The following is a 21,175-nucleotide window of genomic DNA, read 5'->3' as shown; positions in this document are numbered from 1 at the left end:
TGAACATGGTGGAGTAAATCATCAGAGCTTCCCTACATCCACCTACGTTTTCTGAGTTTTAAAAATGCAGAGGCCAAAGCTGGTGATACTTCCTTGGTGGTAAAGTAAGTTCTTGTCATGAGTTCATTCCCCAGCACCAAACAACCAACAAACCAAAACTGAGGCCTAGAGAGCACGCTGGGTTAGAACCTGCTCTCGTTTTTGAGGTCAGTCAGTGTTCTTTTCACTCTGCTCTTGGATTTGAAAAGGTCCTATGTGGGAAGGGCCCAAAGGATACTAGTTACCTGTTCTGCAGACTGTTCCTGCTGGCCGCAGGACTTTCTCACTACTGATGCTGTATTTATTATACGTTTCATCAAAGCCTTATCTTACAGGGAAGAATTGTACTCTCCCTTTCTGCTCCTGATCCTGCTTCTTACTTTTCCTCTGAAAACCTCATTATCACACAGAGCAATGGCCCAAAGCCTCACCAAACTCATTTGATTTACTTCCTTGACTACATGGATTTTGTGAGAAGCATAATTTTTTCACCATATAATGACATTAGAATAAGATCATAAGATCATATAAACCCTAGATTCATAAAGAATGGATTCACTGGTGTGATTCTGTAACAAAGTATTTGATAAGAAAACCTTGAGATACACAACCGTGAGAATTTAACTTGAAAATCAACAATAACAATTACAATAACTGTGTTACACCACATTTTAGAATCACCGGTGTTTAATTCCTAAATATTTCCTTTTACGCTTTTTTAAAGTTAACTGTACTGGCACATTTTAGATATACACAATGATCACATTCAGCATAGGGAATCTGTACCTGCACCTAGTACATCTTTCTTCTTTTTTTTCCAATCCCCTCACTTTCCTTCAGTGTTTAACAAGAAAGTAACTACACTCATGAAACTTCGTATTTCAGCAATATGTTCCTTTCTTTAATTTCCAGTTCTAAACTCTCAACTGCGGTGTGTTGTTTCGTGACTCACTTTGGTTCACGTCTTTGAAGAGTCGAAGAATTCGTCCTTATCTCGCTCTTAGAATCTCCATTTCATATTCTGATTGGGTGAACGTCCTTTTACCTCTTAGAGTAATGCTCACATCTAGAGTCTTTGCAGTGTTTTCTCTTCTAAGACAGTGTTTTGCATGTTCCAGGTGGGTAGCAGTTCACTGCCTTAGCATTTCACACTGCACAGGTCAGAGCATCATTCAACGAAGATGAACTGAGATCTCCTACCTGCACCCAGTCACAGTAATTAGAAGCTGCATAGTTAGGACATCTTGGCTTTTGGCAACTTCTAATTCCTCTTATTTTGTTGTTCTGATGTTATGAGTGGTGAGCTAAGACTTAAACAGTTCCATTTTCCCTTCTCAATCTAAATTTATAATGCCGTTTGGTTACTAAGGGATATGACACACTTTTCTATCCATGATTGCAAACTATAATATGAGCATCACCCCAAAGCATATACCTCAAAGAAAAAGGCAGAAGGAAGGAAGCAACAATATTAAAACAAAGCCTGGAATTAACTGCATATTTTATGAATATAAGGTATACTATTCTGGTGGTTAATGCCGTCTTTCCAGCAAAATAGAATTGGATTTTGAGGAAGACAAGAAGAATTATACAAACCTTCTAACCCACATGATTGACATGAAGCTCACCTGGTTAGAACCCTTGGTGGCACAGGTCAATGTGGACAACACAGGGAAGCCTGTCCGCTCTGCCTGGTAACAGCTGATTCAGGGGAAAGCTGGGGGAAGTCCCAGTCATTGTGGGAGGCTCTGGAATGCCAGTGGAAATAAACCTGTTTTATTTCCCCCCCAAAGTTCAGCCCTTGATTCTTGACTGATAATCACAGTAACTTCAGGTAAAGAGTTCAGAACAAATTTTTGAATGAGAACCAGGAGACTTTCTCTATTAACATTGTTCTGCTTAGTAGATCCTCTTCCAAAACACCTTGTGGTCAGGAATGGATCCAGAAAGCAAATACTATAGATCTTTGGAGTAAGACAAGGCTTATACTGTAGGCTTTTGCAAAGGCAATGTATCTATAGACTGTGACAGATTCAGCTTGTTGGTACGGACTACTTTCAGAACCTTCACCTTTTTTATTATTGCACTGTTTCACTTACAGTCATGCCCCTCCGGTGCTATATAATAAATAGTACTTTTTTCAATACAAACTATAGACCAGAAGCCCAGTGTTGCCTGGGAATTTACTAGAAATGCAAATTATTGAGATTCATTAGTCTCTCTGTCCGCTTCATTTCTTTTCGTTTGCTTTTGCTTCCCTGTCTGTTGTTTTAGTAACCATTAATATAATGTTCATAGCTCTGTGAAATAGGTGAAAATACCAAGAGAGGAAGATTGGCTAAGTATTTTGGCATGGTTTCAGGACAAGCGAGATTGCCACACAGTCCTTCTGATAAAAGAGAATTCTCTCATTAATGTTGTCATTTAAAAAAGGGGCAAGTTAGTGATTTCACCTGTATTTTCACTGCTCAGGCGAAAAGAAAATCAGGAAATGTTTGTGTGTGGCAAATGAATTTTAATTTATGTCTGTTTTCTAAAATCTGTCACCTAAGTATATCCAAATATAGAGAAAGCATTCCAAGAAAATATTCATAATTGAGGAAAATTCTGAGCTACATTATTATACAGTTTGGTGACTAGGAGCAGGACTTCTGGAGTAAAAGGATCAAGTACCAGACCCACTACTTCTTAAATATAAATATGGAAAAATCACAGAATACCCCTCATCCTCATTTGAATCTTTTTAAAAATGGAAATATTAATAATATCTCTTTCATAGGGTAAATGTTAAAATCAAGAGTCAATTATAATTGAATAAAACCTTCAAATTAATGCCTGGCTTTAGTACATACCCCATAAAATAGAAGCTCTGAATGTTCTCTATGCAAACTGCTTTTCTTTTTTTGTTTCTTTGTTTTTGAGACAGGGTCTCACTATGTAGTTGAGACTGACCTGGAACTCACTATGTAGCCCAGACTGGACTCGAACCTGCAGTGATCCTCTTGCCTCAGCCTCCTGAGTGCTGGGATTATAGGCATGCGCCACCACGCCCAGCTGCAAACTGCTTTTCAAGTGGGGCTATGGACTATGATCAGGACCTTCATGTTTTTTCCTAGTTAGGCCTCTGCTTCTCCTATATTTGTAATTATGCCCTTCTCCTACCCAATAGACTAGTGGTGTTCTAAGTGTAGACTCATAGGCCTGTAGCCCAGCATGCCCTGGGCACTTGTTAGAAATGCAGATTATTGATATTCATTCTACATTTTCTGACTCAGGAATTTTGAGTAAGCACCAAGGATCTGTTCTAATAAAGTCTATATGGCATTCTGATGCACACTCAAGTTTGGAAGCCACTAAAATAGACTGTCACCCACCAAGCTATTACCTGGGTCAGAAACCCCCGGTCAGTTTTTAAGACAAGCTGAAGGCAGCATTGGATATTACTGTATTAAGATCATCATGAACAGCCTGGTATTGTTAGACTTTTCTATTGATTTTTAACTGTAGGTTTTATATAATTTACTGCATTTCTTGGAGCTTCAGTTTTCTGCCATCTTTTGGGGAATACAGCCTATTCCGTGGTGTGGTAAGTATGCTTAAAAAAGAAAAAAAAGAAACCTCATGTCAGAAATCACTTTATAAAAAGATATAGTTCAAAGAGAAACAAAAGAAGGATAATGCTTATTGAGTTTAATGTCTGGATCTAAAAGGCAATTAATCATTCATATAAACAATAAAGAAGATTAAAATTAAACATATAGGTAGTTTATCTCCAGATTTTCCACTTTTAAACTACTTGTAAACAAGACTGTTGCTTTCCCTTGTTATCTTTGCTATTGACCCTGTAAGTTGATTCCCAAAATAATTTATACTCTTTGAAGAGAAAAGAAGAAAAATAAACAAGACAGGGGAAAACCCCTCAAAGTACAGCCAGTTCCATAGCCAGCTACTTAAGTCTAGCAGCTATCTAAGTCCTTTATAATCCCGCAAAAAACAATGGAACCCAATAATGGTTTGCATCCTGAAGATTTTATTACTCTAATGGATTTCCTGCGTTCCAATTTTGTTCACGAAAGTTCTTATTCCAAGTGAAATGGCTGTGATTCTTTCCTGCTCTACCTAAATTATGGAGTTGTGGAGACCTAAGATGAGATAAATTACATCTCATGATCTTTTAGGTCTCAAACGACATAAAATCCAACTCATGCGGGCTTAAGAAAGAGGAGAGAGGGAAGAGGGGGGGAAGGAGAGACAGGAGAAGCAAGAAGAGGAGGGAAGAGGGAGAGAGGAAGAGATGAAAGGACAGAAGAAGGGTAGTAAGTCATGCATGTCCAGGTACATATATAACTAGTGTCAGATCATGGATTGTTTTTTTTTTCCTGTTGGTTTTTTCAAGCAAGGATCCCCTGTTATGGTTAGAAGATTTCAACAGTCTGTAGAATCAGGACCACACTACTTCTTAGTGAAAACCCAGTGGCAGTGTTTGAAAACTGTCATTCTTGTGTTGCCATTTGAAGGCTGATGAAATTCCACTGGCTTAGAAAAGGTCACTGAGCCAATCACAGTGTCAGGAGAGCTCTGACTAACTTATTCCCAGAGCAAGGGTGAGAAACAAAAACTGGGAGAGTGGTGGTCTCGCAGGCAGAAATTACAAGGAGTGGGGCTGATGAACACCCAAAGTACAGATGTCTTCTCTGCTTATTGCTGCAGTTACCAAGACTTTACACCTGCTTGCACCTTTAGTGATAAATATGTAACTCCAGACACTCTTATGTATCCCTTATTAAAGAAAATTTTACAAGCCTCTCTACAACTATCTGTACCACAAGGGCATCTGGAGCCATACAGATGCTTGAGACTGCAACAGTGAATGAGGGAGACCTTGTGTGGCCTATCACAGAGAAGTATGAATCTGGGAGGGAGCACAGGTGTGCAGCAAATGATTGCAGTTACCCGTGACTTGAGTGACGGGGGAACATCAGAGTGTCATGAGAAAAGACGAGCCAGCCCCGCCCCCCCCACCAACCCTGGAGATGTCTCTCTTTGGCCGTGGCCTCTGGCTCCACTGTCCTCTGTAGTCAGGGAGCTGCTCTGTGAACCTGGTACACCAAGCAATGCCTATCAACCTGCCGACCTCTCTCCACCTAAGAAATAAAACATAACTTTCATTTTTCTCACCTCAACATTTGGAGATAACTCAGTCTAGACTTACTTATGATGTTTAATAAAATTAATTATGTATGATGACAAAAACTCATAGTATTTACCATGTACAAAATATTGCTTTCAGCATTTTATAAAAGCCATTAACCAAAGCAAAGAAAATATGTTTTCAAAGTTCTGGTTTACCTGTCAATGGCATTTTAAAAAATGATAATAGGGGACTGGGGATTTAGCTCAGTGGTTCTGCTGCCTGCCTCCCAAGCACAAGGACTCAAGTTCAGTCCCTGGTACCCCCCCAAAAATGGTAATAGGGTATCACATTTATGCATTTGGTGAATATCTGTTGGATTTTTATACTAATACCAGTTATACTTTTGGTGTGCTTGCTATGTCCAGACTGGGACTAACTAATGCATGTTTGGTTACTTTTTTTAAACAAGCCTTAGAGATTCATATTGGTATTTTTCCAATGTAAGAAAACTGAGCTCAGAAAATTTAAATGATTTTCCCAAGGTCTCAAAGCTTGTGAGTGGCTCAGCTAAGAATCAGACCGCAGCCTGTCTGGGTCTAGAATCAAACTAAAACACTCTCCTAATCCTTCTCTCCTAGCAGAAAAATATGTGCTGCCAGCTGCTAATTAAACCATCCTACTAGAGCTGCAAAGTGTTCTCCATCTTGGCAATCCCAAGAGTGATGCTATACTTTCAGAGAAGGGATTCAGATGTTTTTAAGGGTAGAGTGAAGAAAGACGTCATCTATGGAAAGCTTTACAGAAAGGATGAGAAAAGTAATGAAGAAAACTGGTCTTTACGAGATAAGACAATCAGAACAATATCAGGGCTTCACCCCGATGTGCCAGCTGACGAATTACAATCTCCTGGAGTCTCTTTCATATGCCTGTTAATTAAAAGCTAAATAACAAAGATAGCTACACCCTATCACTCTCCACAGCTTCATGACTATGAGTAATCATTTTCTAGAAAGTTTTTTTTTTGTTTTAGTTAATTTATTCTGAGTCTAAATACAGCCGTAATTTAAACTTGAAGTGTTCTAATGATATCATAGACACCAAGGATTAGCAGCACTGCCTAGATTGGCATAAGTGTTCAGCATACCTGAGAAACCACCTCCTGCCTGAACTTAGCAAGATCTCCAGTAGGACTGATACGATTTAGCGTTCTCTGCAAAAAAGCTATCACCCATATCCATTCCAGAAGATCACACAGATTCATTCAGTGAATAGCTATTACATATTTATAACAATGTCAGTTATGGTGTTCCAAGTGCTTGCTTTGTGCAAAGTGATGCAGCACTGCTAGGCAGCCTACTCATTTTTCTTTTTAAGCCATATTTGTTTATTGTTTCTTGGCTTGACACAGGAGCGTGTGTATGTCCTGCTTCATTTACAGCAAGCTGTAACAAGTAACTCTGCATGGTGCTTTAGATTTTCAGGTTTTCCTCACATATTTTAATTCAGTTCATTCCCCCAAATCCTACTCTTAGACCCCAGTATAATGTAAGCAACCTAAACGAAGAGACCTTATGTAACAGGCCAAGGCCAAAATAAAACACAGAAGAGCTGAAACTCCAATTTTTGATGCCAAACTAAGTTTTCATTCTGGAGATTCTCACTGCCCTGGACCCAGCACCAGTGCTGCCTTCCTGAGCACGCCATCTTTAATATTTGGCACTGCATCAGGCACAGAGTGGGTTTTAATTTACTATCTTTTAGATTATGAATGAATGAATAAACAGGTTTCAAGATTGATCTAATTCTTTCTTCAGTTCCAAACACAAGACAAATCTAAGATTGAATAAATTCCCCAAGGATAATTTGTTTTAGACTAAGAACAAGCTTCCCTTAATAGTATTCCACTGAAGCCAGTAATTTTTATTACGGTTGTTATCACTGCATTATACTTTTAACTCAGCAGGTCTGCTGTCAACTCACAATGCTTATTTTTATTTTAACTGTTCAACAGAACAACAAACATTCTGGTATCTGAGAGGGGGAAGAGTCTTGATTAGTTTCACACATGGTGGCCAAAGACTTCTGCTGAAGTGGAACTCCCAGGTGGTTAGAGAAACAGTGAACAACTTAGAGAACAGAAAAGAAGCACACTACTGACCCCTTCCCTGGAGTTCACTCTCCTTGAGGGTTGCAAAATGATAGCCTACCCTTCTAGCCTTTGAATTCTCAAGGTATCAAGGTCTGAATTCCCAGTTCCACTTAGTAATGATGCGACTCTGACAAATTTCAGGAATGCCTTCTCCTAGAATGTGGGAAGAGAATGCTCTTGAATGTGGAGGTTAAAAACAAAGAATTAAGAAATGTTATGTACATGTACCAACTCCCAGGACGAATATATTATTGACTACAAGCATATACTGATAAAGCAATGACTGAGAGCACTCGAACAGTTGCTGTGAAGAACTAGAACATACCACAGACCTTTGAATATTCATTTCCTCCCTTAGAGAGTGGGAATTTGTCACTGAAGCGATTACCTGGATCTCTTGACAGATTCTTTCAACATTTATTGGATCCCCAAATCTTACCACCTTTTAAAATTAATATTTTAATAATTGAATAATAGTATATGTGTATTTAATCTTTCCACTAAGCAGAATACTATCATAAACCAGACACACAGAGAGGGCAGAGATGAACTGGTAAACTATAACGTCTAAGTATGTAGCTTATTTTATAGCTTCTATTTGTCAAAAGATTTGAATTTAAAATATAAAATGACTAAACTATATTTTAAAGCTAATTGGTAAAATATAATCTCAGCTTGTTTTTTTTTTTTACCTTCTACATAGTTCATGAAGCTCAGAGCATTGTTTCTTCTGATTGTGTGGTTATATCTTTTGTTTTGGTATTTAATTAGTGCCTACTGCTGGCCGTGTTTTCCTTAATTTATAATTTCAAAAATTTTAGGCCCTTGGTACTCCCTGATTCTGCATCACAATCAATATACTAATAATAACTGTGACTGCCTTTTATTATCTGTAACAATGGAGGCCTTTTAAAATGAAGACACGATTCTGTTATTTTATCGGTACATTTTAGGTGTACAACATAATGACATTTGTCAATGGGCTTTGTACCTTTCTGTCACTTGATTCTTATTTTTCCCCCTTCTCTCCCTTCAACCCCTCCATCTCTTCCCTATTTTACAAAGATTTTTTCCATTTTCTCTAATTAATTCCATTCCCCTTCCCTTTCCCCTGTGCACCTTTTCCTCCTATTTCACATCAGCTACTATACATTTTCATCCTTATTTACACTTTCAGCTTCTCACACCAGAAAAACTATTGGGTATTTACACGTGTGTGTCCTATTATTTCACTTAAGAGAACTGCCTCAGTGTGCATCCATTTAGCTATAAATGCCTCTAATTTTGCATTCTTTATGATAAGTAGTACTCCATTTTATTTAAAAAAACACACACATGTTTTAGCTATTACAAACTGTGCTGCTAAGAACATGGGGGCACAATCTGCTGTAGTATGATTCTTTAAATTCTTTGGGGAAGATACCCAGCAGACGAATAGCTGGGTCAAATGGAACATCTCCTTCTAGTTCTTCGAGTTATCTCCATACTGATTTCCAAAGTTACTGTGATGAAGACACATGATTCTTGTTTTGTTTATTTTTTTAAATTTTTTGGTAGTGGGGACTGAACTCGGGACCTTCAACTTACAAGGCAGACGGCAGAACCACTAAGCTAAATCCCCGGCCCAAGACATGATTCTTAATGCGACATAATATAGTAATTTAATATTTTGAAATCACGAAGTCAATATTCATTTATTTTTAGTTCTGCAAGAAGACATCAACAGAGAAGGTTGGAGTCTCTGCATGACTGGCTGAATTCTGCACCAGCCTGGTGTTCAGCTGAGCCCAGTGTCCTATGGGAACAGTCTCTTCCTCCCCTATCCTGGCCCCTTCTCTTTCAAGTCAGTCTTATTCCCAACCACATCTCCACCACCAAGAGTCTTTCCATTTGTCCTACTCTTATTTTTTAATTCCTTGCTCTGGATTCTGTTATCTTGACAAGTCACATGGGACCTGCTTTATATGACTCACAACTGTTCCTTTACCTTATTTATATTGACATGGCGAATGTAAGGTAGTATCTCATCACTGTGTATTAGTTATGAAGTAACAGTAGAAGGAAATTATACAAAAACACACCTCTCTATGTAGCAAGCATTTCATAATTACACATTATTTTAGTTCTCCTTTTATCATTAATTCATCAGTGCTTAAGCTACTATTATTATAAGTGTAATTCAGTAATTAATTCCCTGACTCTTTTATACCTACTACAGTTTAATTTTTTATGTTCATATCAAGACTATAAATTCTTTTAAAGAATGTCATGTGTCCTATTTTTCCATGTTTTAAGTAGAAATAATGGAAGGTGTCTGAGGAATAGTCTATCACAAGAGCATATGATAGGAACCCTCTGGAGTTGGATTATTATAGCATTTAATAGATGCTAAAAGTGAAACAAAAAACAGCTCATAGTGGCGTAGCCACAGTTCAAACTCAAACAGTTTAATAGCATAGCTTGCCGTAGCATAAATACAATTTCAAGCGTCTGTCTTAGCTCTTGCATTGTAAGCACCAGCAAAATCTTATTTTCAATGTCTTCTCTGACTCTTATCCCTTGCAGATGGACCCCCATGAGAATATTTTACTGAGCACTCTAGAGATCAAAAATGAGATGGCCACATCGGAGGCTGTGATGGGACTCGGAGACCCTAGGAGCACAATGCTGGCTTATGATGCCTCCAGCATCCAGTATCGGAAAGCTGGGCTGCCCAGGCATAGTTTTGGCCGAAATGCTCTGGAACGACATGTGGCACAAAAGAAAAGTCGCCTGCGGAGACGCGCCTCCCAGCTGAAAATCACCATCCCCGATTTGACTGATGTGAATGCCATCGATCGGTGGTCCCGCATATTCTTCCCAGTGGTTTTTTCCTTCTTCAACATCGTCTACTGGCTTTACTATGTAAACTAAAATATGGCCTCCCATGGGAAGCAAGGACTAGATTCCTCCTCAAAACAGTTGTACAGCCTGATGTAGGACTTGGAATAACACATCAATCCGGGACAAAAGTGATGCTAAAATACCTTAGTTGCTGGCCTAACCTGTGGTCCATTTCATACCATTTGGGTTGCTTCTGCTAAGTAATGACTACACTAAGGTCCTTGTGGTTTTCCAGTTAAAATGCAAGTGATCTGTACACTTGTGGGAAAAACTGAAGCTGAGTGTTCCACTTTATCCGCTTAACACATAGCCTACTCAGAGGGGAATATCTAGATGATATTCTGAGACAGCTGAAGAGCATCGTCAGTCATTTCCTTGGCATGGTCATGTTCAGATACTTTGCACCTCATTCCTAAGGTTGACAAGCTGTGGAGAGAGCACTGTGCCTATGAAACATTATGTGTAGTATCGTTTGAGCAGTTATCTCCAAGATGGTCTGTGCTGGTCTTCTTGCGACAATAATGGTGTCATGGGAAAATAACTCCCACTGGAATAGTAATTTCTCTCTCATGAAAGTGGAACAGTATCAGGGTGGGGATCTGGAACAGGGGACAAGGCAGAGATTCAGGAAACCAACTAGGCCTATCTCTTGCTGACGTGAGCACAAGGAATCAAGAGCAAGAATGACTTTCATTTCAGCATTTAGACATAGAGAGAATTGTGAATATTACCATGCACAGCAGTCAAAATTTGTTTTGCAAAAAAGCTGTTTAGTAGGTAGCTAAAAGAAGAGGCAGCAACACAGAGCAGGGTCAGAAATCCAGAAATGACTATTGTAACACAATTGAAGCAGGTGAGCAAGTATGGCCTTTATCAGCTCCACTCAGCATCTGGTCTACATGCACTGTGTCCAGGAGAAAGGGTAGAGTGAGAGGTATTGATTTTTCAAACTCAGAAGTTTGTGACAGCATACCTACAGAGGGTTTTACAGTTTATCTGACCTAAAGATGGCCATGAAATAGTGAAGTTAGAAGAATCAGAAGTATTGGAGATGTTCGGGTTTGATTGGACATCATTCACATATACAGAAATAGAGCCAGGCAGAATTAGCAGGTTGCTTCTTCCCAGACAACAGCAGCTGTTTCGTAACATTTCCATATAATTTTACTTCTGAATTTAATAGGGTATTTCAAAAGGAGGATATATTCATTGTTTTGTAGCTTTTCCAGCTTCTAAAATTCTGACTATATTCTTAGGTGATGGACACAGTATAATCTCGGAGAGATTGAGTGAACTTTATTTTCACGATGAATTTCACTATATTTTAAAATGAAATTTACCTATCTTTTAAAGCAAACATTACTTGGTTGGGTATGTGCACAAAGACCATTAGTTTCCAGGTTTGTTGGTTTTGGGTTTTTAAGGGTGCTTACTTTGTGTATATTGTATTCTGCTCAAATATATAAAAACTGGTACACAATAAGATAACAGCAAAGCTACATTAATGAGATAAGTGTTAGGAGCCTCGGTTACTATTACAGAAAAATTTATAACTGACAATCAGGCTGGTATGCTGTATTATTTTATTATATTTTTAAATATCATTGTGCTTTCTATAATAATTGGACATATGCATTCATATAATGGGCAGAAAAGAGAATAAGCTAATATATTTTATTTCTATCAATGTGAGGCTCAAATTTTGGTTTTCTGACAGTAAACAGAGAACTGCTAAATCTTCCATAAAGTTTGATTTGACGGTACTTTTCTCAGATGATTACTTTGCTATTTATCTTTCTTAAAAATGCCTCCTCTTTACAGAGTAATGTCCCTAATTATGCATGGGAGCAAAGACTAGTACCTTACAGTGGACAAAATGATGCTTTCTTTCCTTCATGATTCAGTATCTTGGACTACTATGAAGCCTCTCTGTCCTTCCATCCCAACTATCAGAGAACAAATATATAAAAATAAAGATTTATCCTTCAACATTTTGAATTTACTCCAAGGCGAGATGGTATTTTTGTCCACCGGTGTAAGGAAATCTCACTCTTACCATTTGATTACATATTTGAATATCTCTTAATGTAATATTTGCACAGAATCTAACTAAGCTTCCTCCATCTATGCTCAGAGTAGAGATTCCTGAATTTTCTATAGGGACACAACTCTTCTTAGGCAATCATTTTTAGACATCACACTAATAAAAGTGCCTACCCCTTCTCACCTGGGGGTAAAGTCTGAGTAGAAAATAACAGGAAGGAGCATATCAATAACTCAGGGGCACAACTCTAAAATGCCGCTTTGGGATGGTTTTTCTAGAGACAACTCAGAGCCTAAGTTTATAACTGGGCTCTTATTTGCAATTTCTGTAAAAGCCATAGAAATTCTTGGTATTGTCATTTATGATTACACCATCATTTTGGATGTCTAGGGAAGTCAACAGAGCAATCTAGATCAAAATGGAGAGAGGCATCTTCATAGCGTGAGCCTCAAATGCATGTGACCAGGAATGCACTTCTGCTATCCATGATGCAAAGAAGAAAAGATGAGACCTTGGAAAAAATCTCCTAGGGAGAAAAATAATGCATTCATGAACCATGTAGATAGAAAACAATCGGCTCCTCCTGATCAGAAATAGCAGTAGTTGGCAGAATGTATTCTTCTGTCGTGAATTGGAATGAAGTTGTCAAATGCTAGGAAGGGTGCTAGGCCTGATAAATCTAGGAAGACCAGCCAGTTTGGTAACTAGTGGCTAAACTAAAGGACCACAAAGGTGCACTTTGGCAATTCTGAAATGGTCTCACTATCAGTTTATACATATGTACAGTTTTTCTTTAGATTATACAACAGCCAGATAGCCAGCAATTAAGGTGTTTTTCATCTCTGTGAAACACATAGGCAAATTCTGACTATAAAATGCACAGTCTACACAAAATCTTTGATCTCAATCTGTGTGTGTGTGTGTGTGTAAAAAAAAATATATATATATATATTGTACATGACTGCTAGTAGGTATGAAATGCATTTCAGAACTGAAAACCCATGCAACATAATCATGTGTTTGCATGGGAATGTTACAGTTCTTTCCACTGGAATTTAATAACAGGAAAAGACTCAATCAGTGCCATCTAGATATTTTCTCATTCCTTCAAAAGCAGTGCTAAGTAAAATAATGATGATTTATAAACCAAAAGACTTTACATTTGAGCACTAGGAACACAGAAAAAATCTGTCAGCTTTCAAAAGCACAACATGTAAAGAAAGTACAATGGAATGTATAAAGAAATGAATTACATTTTTTAAAGCAAGACCTGCATTAAATTGGCAAACAAGACAATTTCCATTTTCTATAGGTGACTGTGTTCCACTTTGATGATTAACTTCATATTCAAGAACAGAAACAGGAAAACAACACCAGTAAAAACAGGTCTTACAACATATGTATATATGTGTATATATAGATCCATGTAAACATACGAACATATATATGCATTCATATGTTGGAAAACAAAAGGAATAAGCTAATATGTTTTATTTCCTTTATTAAACCCGTATATGAGTATTTTTAATTTGGCAACCAACAATCAACACATTGAAATAAGTAATACAGGGTACTGAGCGAATCTCTATCAGCAAATCAATGCCTACAGTTCTTACAAAACCACTGCACAGTTTGACACTATAAATAGTACTGTACCTCAGAACATAGAAGTTAGCTAGTTCTCATGTTGCTTGTCTAATTGCTCTCTTTTTCAAGGATATAAATAACTTTGTCCATTGGTAATTTTTTAAAATATCTTAAGAAATGAAAAAATGATGAAAATTTCTCCTGGACGGAAGAGAAAAAAAGAGGGAGAGAGAAAAAAAACTAAACCTACCATGTCAGTTAGGGAAAAATACAACTGTAGCAACAATACCGTTTTGCTAATTGTACAGAATACATGTTACGTGAGCAATCATAACTTTCACTGAGCGTGTGTAAATATTAAAACAGATTTCTTAAATATTTTTAACTTCTAATTTGTATCTTATGGTAAGGCAACATGCTAATTCTGTTTATGGCTTAAGTCGATGTGTTATAATATCATGTAAATAATTAAACATGCTGTAAATGAATAGTCCATAGATATAAATAATTGTTTAGATTTTTTCCCTAAATTTTTATTTGGTTTTACAAAGTACAGTAACTGGAGTGCCCCACAGAGTAATTTAAACACCCTTTTGCATAAATAGTTTGGGAATCTCAGAAGGGTTTCAGTTTGCTCACTGAATCTTTCTTTCTCTCTCTCTCTCTAACACATAATTTTTCACTCCTTTGCTTTCTCACTCCCATTCTTTCCCTCTTCAGAAGAAACCCTGTTGTGATTTTTGTCATCAATGTAAGAACCAAGAGACAGCCTTAGAAATGGAAAATGGGAAAAAAGGATCACTGAAAACAGATTTTTTTATATGTCAGAGTACAAGAAACCAAAGTTTTCACTTTAAGTCTCAATTTTCACAAAATAAAAGTTTGTATTGATGGCACTATAGAAAATAAAAATGCTTCTTCATAACAACTCCAGAAATTTGTTACACAAAATGCATACTAGACTTTTTTTTTTAATAGTAGCATTTTGTCCTTAGCTAGTATTGTTCCTTTCAACCAAAGACTCCAGAATTATTTTTTAAAGGAAAGAAAAAAGAGGAGAAATGGAAAAAAAATGACACTGCTTCACACCAAAGGTTTAAAAAACATATTCTAAATGCACTAAGAAGACCATAAAAACTAGGAAGGAGTCAACAGAATGCTAAAGAAAATACTGTCCTAAAGACATCATTTTCAAAACCAGGGGAGGGAGAAAGCCGCACTCAAACAGCTTAGAATTGTGGAAATTTGAAGACCATTTCTGTTGATAAGTGCAGAATTCTGACATGAAATTTTTAACTTGCTTTCAGAAGTCTTTTTGTGATAAATACGATTCAAAATAATGAACACACAAACTTCATTCTTTGAGTTCCAAAACCAAATGTCACCTCTGTCTTATGTCCTCTGAGCTTATGCCCACGTCTGTGTTCTTGAACCATTTGAAACAAGCTGACAATTATATCAGTTCATATCAATTTTTTGTTATTCAATACAGAGTTTGTCTATGTCAATATTAAACATAATTAATTCCAACCTGGTTACTTATAATTTAAATTCCATGATATTTTAAATTTTATTTGCATGGGTGTTTAAATGGTTCTGTTGTGAATATTGTCCCTGCATAGTTCTCAACTGTCCTTTTATAAAAAGTGATATTCTAGTTTCTTCACAATGTAGTGATTACCAGCCTTACTAATTACCTTGTAGCCTTTCTTAACATGCACATAATGCACATTTTCCAATGGCTAGAAAATGCAAAACATAAGTGGATATCACTGCATCTATTTTCATGTCTTTCTAAAAACAAGACTACTCAATCTCTGGGATACATGAGATAGTAAACAAATGAAGATTATTAAAGAATAGCACATAAGAATTATTTTCTTGAATATAAACTTACTGCAGCCAGTCTCAGCATGTAAATATATAATAATGTTGGCTAGTGTGTAATTCTTGAACTAAGAAATATAAATAAAAATTAAAAGTCAGTGTGTTGTTTCATTGTGTCGATTATTTTTAAGAGTTTTAATGTGAGTTATGTTGCAGAATCACAGCTTTTCTGAAAACGGTGGGAGCTTGAGAACTGCTGTTAGGAAAACTTAAATCAGAGGTCTGATTTTCCACTTACTAGGCATAGGACCCTGTACCCTACTCACTCATCCAACTCTCAGCTTGCTTGTTGATGAAGGAAAGTCATAATTTTACTTCCTTTACAGTGCAGTTGCACAGGTGAAGAGAACGCATGAAGAGCCCTTAGTAGAATTGGTGTTGTCCATAACCATCATTCTAGAATATTCAGCATGTATCTCCCAAGTGCTGTCACCATAGGTAAAATTTAGCAGAAACTGTTATTCTCTTTAGATATTATGTTAAAGATAACTAAGAACTTGCTTCCATCATGGGAATATGTGACAAACGTAAGGGTTTCATTTACTCAGCATGTAACATGTATCTACTGAAGAAATACTAGTAACTTTCCAAACTTGATCTTCATTGAATTCTCACCATAGTGAGAATGGCCCACAATAGAGCTCACATTTCTCATTCTGTCATTCTGTGAGTGGACCAAGTCTAAGGAGAAAAAAAAAAGATCTTTTTTCATGTAGTTTTCTTTACAAATTTAAGAATAACCCTGGAGGGATCAAAGTTCCACTCAAGGCTGGCAACTTTTCAGAAGAGATTTGCCAAGTCTTTATTTATTCATTTTAATTTCTCATCCCACTTACCAGAAACTCATGTGAACACATAATCTTTTACAATATATAAAATGAACCTATTGATGCATACAAAGTATGAAACGATTAATAAATAAAAACTTTTAAATGTTTAAGAAGCTTCAGCTGAAATTAAATTAAAAGGGGATCTTGCCAGTGTGAAGTAAGCTTTTCCAGGACCAGCTTTGGTAGACAACAGGGCACTGGTACCGCCCAGTGGCTCTGGTTCAAGGAGCAAGTGGGAGCATCCAAGAAAGTCTTTGTGGAATCCATGCTTTGGAGTGGGCAGGAAAAAGAGAACGTGTAGTGCACTTTCCAAGCCCACACAGCACATGCAAAACCAGGCAGATCCTCTGATTTTCAGTTTCCCTTTCCCAGATCAACAAGGTCTCCACACACACACACACACACACACACACACACACACACACACACACACACACACACGCCCACATACACAGTGGGATATGTGTATGTGTGTGTGTGTATGTACATATATGGTGTGGTCAAACTATGTAGTGAGTGTTTAAACTGTTTAAATTTATTACAGGAAAAGACACTTGCTATTAATCTCCCTCAAAATACTCTCACTCACAACAAATAACTTTACCGTGCTCCTTGCCACTTTCTAAAGCGGTTCTGGAAGTTTTCATTAATGTCTTTAAGAAGTGTGATAAAAAATATGGTGAATATTCCTGTCTAGTGCCATGAAACATACAAGGCAGGCTCATAAAAACATGACATTGTGTCCTTATCAGCCTTGTTCACCAGATCTGGCACTGTGCAAGTCTGGTTCATTCGCAACATCACAATGACCATGAAAGGTAAATGCTTTGTATTGATTCGGGAATCCAGGCAGCCATGACAGTGCAACTAAAGACACTCATAAAAGAGGATTTCCAGAACTGCTTCAGAACTTGGTAAGAAAAATGGGATAAACGTGTTCAAAGCAAGGGAGATTATTTTGAGGGGGATTAATGCCAACCTATTCTTTACCGGAATAAGTTTTAAATGTAAACCTTCACTGTATATTTTGATCACACCTGTATACCAATAAGCAGAGCTCTATTATAACAAATTTACTCACATGATTATGGGGGTTGACAATTCTAAAACCTGCAAGTTGGACTAATAGGCTGGAGAACCAAGGAACAGCCAATGTTGTGGCTCAAGTTCAAAGACCACGTGCTGGGAGGACTCCATTGCCCAGGGGAGGTCAGCCCTTTGTTCGATTCAGGACTTCAACTGATGGAACATCACCAACTCAGGGCATCTACCTTCCACAGAAGCCATCATTTTAAATGCTAAGTGGTCCCACCTGACATGTTGAGAATAATGTTTGATTATATATCACGACAATGTGGCCCGGCTAAACTGACACATTAAAGTGACCATCACACTAGACTTTGTCCTACAACGTAGCCAAGATAATGTTTTCACCATGTAAATATTATCATGCCGCTTCCCTGCCTCAAATCCTCCCAAGTCTTTGCTTTGACTTTAGGAAACACTTTAACTTTTCCTGGCACCTACATCGTGATCAGTTTGCTGCTCATTTTTCGATGCTGTTCTTTCCATTCTGCCCTTGAATCCCTTGGCTCCCTCCAGGTAGAATGGTTTTTTATTTCAGAGACACTATTTGCTGTTACCTGTAGTCCTTTGTACTTGCCATTTCTTCTTCCTGAAAGCATTTCCTCACCCCTCATTAATCTCTATCTCTATTCCTTCTTCGCCTAGTGAAAAGTTAGATATCACTTCATGGAGGAGAGATTTCATGGTTCAAAGTTTGATTCATTCCCATCATCAAGTATCCTCTTCCACACCGAGCTTATTATACTAGTCATGGCTCTCTGCAGGAACAGATTCCATATAAACTACATGAATGATTATGCTAGGAGTGGAAGCATCCCAATGACTGTCTGCCAGATCAGAGACGGAAGACTCCACAATGGCCATCTGTGCGTGGAAAGCCAGCGGATCCAGTAGCAGTCAATGGACAAAGGCCTGGAAAATCACTGCAGAGTCACAGGTCGAAGTCTGGTTGGGAAGACTGAAAAGTCTGCACTGAAAGGTTAACGGAACTGGAGGTCAATGTCTGAAAGTAATGGTGAAGACTAGAGCCTCTACTAAAAAGATAAACTTGTCCTTCTTTCCCTTTTTATTCTGTCCAAGCTACAGGCCCATTGGTTGGTGCCACCCACATCCAGGTGGGTCTTTCCCCACTCAGTTTGCTGGCCTATATTCAATCACCCACAGACATAACCAGAATATAGTCATCTGCTAGGCGCTTCTTACTCGAGTCAAGTTGATAGGGGACAACAATCACACTTACGCTTTTTAACTATTTGAATCATCAAAATAATATACAAGAGTTCTGCAGAGCCAAGAGTAAACCTGCGTGTATTAATGTATGGTGCTAAGTGCCAGCATACATTATTTAACAGTAGACACCTTGCTCATGGGAACAACCTTCCTCTGAGCTCTATCTGGAATTTGTTCCTATTTCACTATTTGTCTCGTCTTACAATCCTCCTCTAATTTCTAACCTTCTCCGCAACATCTTTATGATGGAATGCCTTCATTTTACACCTTCTCTCCATACCTCTCTTCAAAACTCCAAGCAGTTTCTTGATATTGTTTCAGATGTCCAATATATGCCAAACATAAAATAATCAAACAATTTTTCTCAAAGTTGATAGCAACTTCAGTTACTACAGCTAAGAATTCTGAGTCTATATTTTCTTTTCTTATCATCTTACATCTATCCATCAGAAAATTATATCACGTCAAAATATACCTAAACTACAAGTACTTCTCACCCCATGACCACTCTCTTGTCTTCCACTATGATATGGTACCTGAATTCTTTCCTCAGTGTGTTACTTGAACTTCCTGCTGTATTATTTGCCTCCTTACCCAGTATTATCAGTTTAGCAGCCAGACCAATCTCTTTACTTATTATTACTCTTTACACATTATAGAATTACTTTGCTCAAAATAATGGCTTCCCATTTCAATGAGAACAGAGGAAAAATTCTTAAGACTTTCAGAGTCCATGTCTAGCCTAGAGCTCAATACTTAGTTACCTGATAACAATTCCCCTGGCTTTCTGAGCTCCAGCCACAGAGAGAGACCTTATGGCTCAACTACAGTACACAAGGCATACGCCACTGCAGAATTTCTATTCTATCTTCTGTCTCTGGAACCATCTTTCCAGAATGTGCTTAACTCTCACCTCTTTTCAGTTTTTCAGTAAGACCTATCTCTACCATCTTATTCATTATTGCTTCCTTCCCTCTCCTCTCAAACATCTCAGTTTCCAGTCCCTGCTTATCTTTTATTTTTTTCTATGCACGCTATCATATAGAAGATGTATCCTTCACGTTTGCTGTAGTATTTCTTCCTCACTAGAATGTGAATCCTTAGGGTATGGGTCCTAGCTGCATTTTTTTTTTTTTTGCAGATATATTCTAACGTAGAAAAATACACATTGTCTTTCAAATATGAAATCCTTTACAAATAATAAATGGATGAATGGATGATGAATGCATGATTTTAACGACCAAATCCTGTCCATTACAACCAGTACTGGGTACCTTATAAAAAGAATATAGATTGGGTAGCAGCCAATGTTTCCAGTTTAGTAAGGTTTGGGGTAGTTTTGTATTTTCATAAGCATTCTAGGTAACATCATGACCACTGACTTCAAAGTTTGAAAACACTTAAAAATCCCTAAGAATCCTCATTTTGCCTGATAATGTCAGTGTCATAAAACTTGTTTTTTCTTCAGTATTGGATATGAAACACAGGACCTTCACAACCTGTCATTTCCCTACCCCTTTCTAATGTTTTAAACAGCATCTCCACAAGGTGATAAGCTGCCTAGCCTGTACCCAAACTTGATTTCTTCCTGCCTCTGCTTGTCAGAGTGCTGTTTTACAGGCATGTACCACCATGCCTGGCCTCTTACAACTTTCTGAGTTGTCACATTAAGGTGGTTACTAGAAATTTTTTATTTTTTATGTAAGTCATCAGTTAATGCAAACAGTGTCTTATAGAGAGAAAAAAAGTTCTGACCTGCTCTCCTTTTAAATAGTAAAAAAAGAATTGATGCTTAGGAATATGCACGGCTTAATGGGAAAATAAATATGCACTTACTCAGTTATTAGAATAAAGAGGTTACTAATCTTCCTCTGAAAGTGGAAACTTCTATTATGGGGATTTTTATCCTGGTATTTACTGACCCCATGCCTCACCTTCGCATGTATCCTGTTAATTTTTAACTCATATTTTTCTCTTCTCCTGACCTTAACACCCATTAGAAGAAGAGGACTGGCAATGAAAATGAGACTATAATGTTTGACTTTGACTGTGAGTAGAAAGCCTGAAAATTAGTCAGAGAAAGCAGCTACAGGCTTTAACTTGCTAGGACCTCAAGAACTTCATTTTAACTCTCTGATACTGTGTCCTCATATATAATATAGAAGTCAGGATTTTTGGTATCTATGTGAGAGCATTGCAAAAAATGTAAGGAGCCCTCTTCACTGAGATATTAGTTACCTTCAATTTCTGCATCTATATTTACAATGGATGTTTCTTATATTTTCTTGACTATGTTTTCTTGAGGA

The 21,175-nt window shown here is 37.5% G+C and overlaps 1 protein-coding gene and 1 long non-coding RNA gene across 4 annotated transcripts in view; one reads left to right on the top strand and one right to left on the bottom strand.

Moving 5' to 3' along the window:
• The window catches only part of Gabrb2 (gamma-aminobutyric acid type A receptor subunit beta2), a 210,596-nt gene extending 199,720 nt beyond the window's left edge, over window positions 1-10,876 (top strand). For all 3 annotated transcript variants that reach the window (XM_033761617.1, XM_010622247.1, XM_010622249.1), the window contains one exon: window positions 9,888-10,876. In XM_033761617.1, coding sequence (XP_033617508.1) covers window positions 9,888-10,235 — 348 coding nt within the window. In that variant the 3' untranslated portion in view covers window positions 10,236-10,876. The remainder of the gene's footprint in view (window positions 1-9,887) is intronic.
• LOC104860911 overlaps window positions 1-21,175 on the bottom strand; it is a 254,336-nt gene that overhangs the window by 16,410 nt on the left and 216,751 nt on the right. The window lies entirely within an intron of this gene.

Source organism: Fukomys damarensis, unplaced genomic scaffold (assembly GCF_012274545.1).
Source record: "Fukomys damarensis isolate Sample0158 unplaced genomic scaffold, DMR_v1.0_HiC HiC_scaffold_9, whole genome shotgun sequence".
In the NCBI taxonomy this organism is placed as follows: domain Eukaryota; kingdom Metazoa; phylum Chordata; class Mammalia; order Rodentia; family Bathyergidae; genus Fukomys; species Fukomys damarensis.
This window is presented reverse-complemented; position numbering and strand designations above follow the sequence as displayed.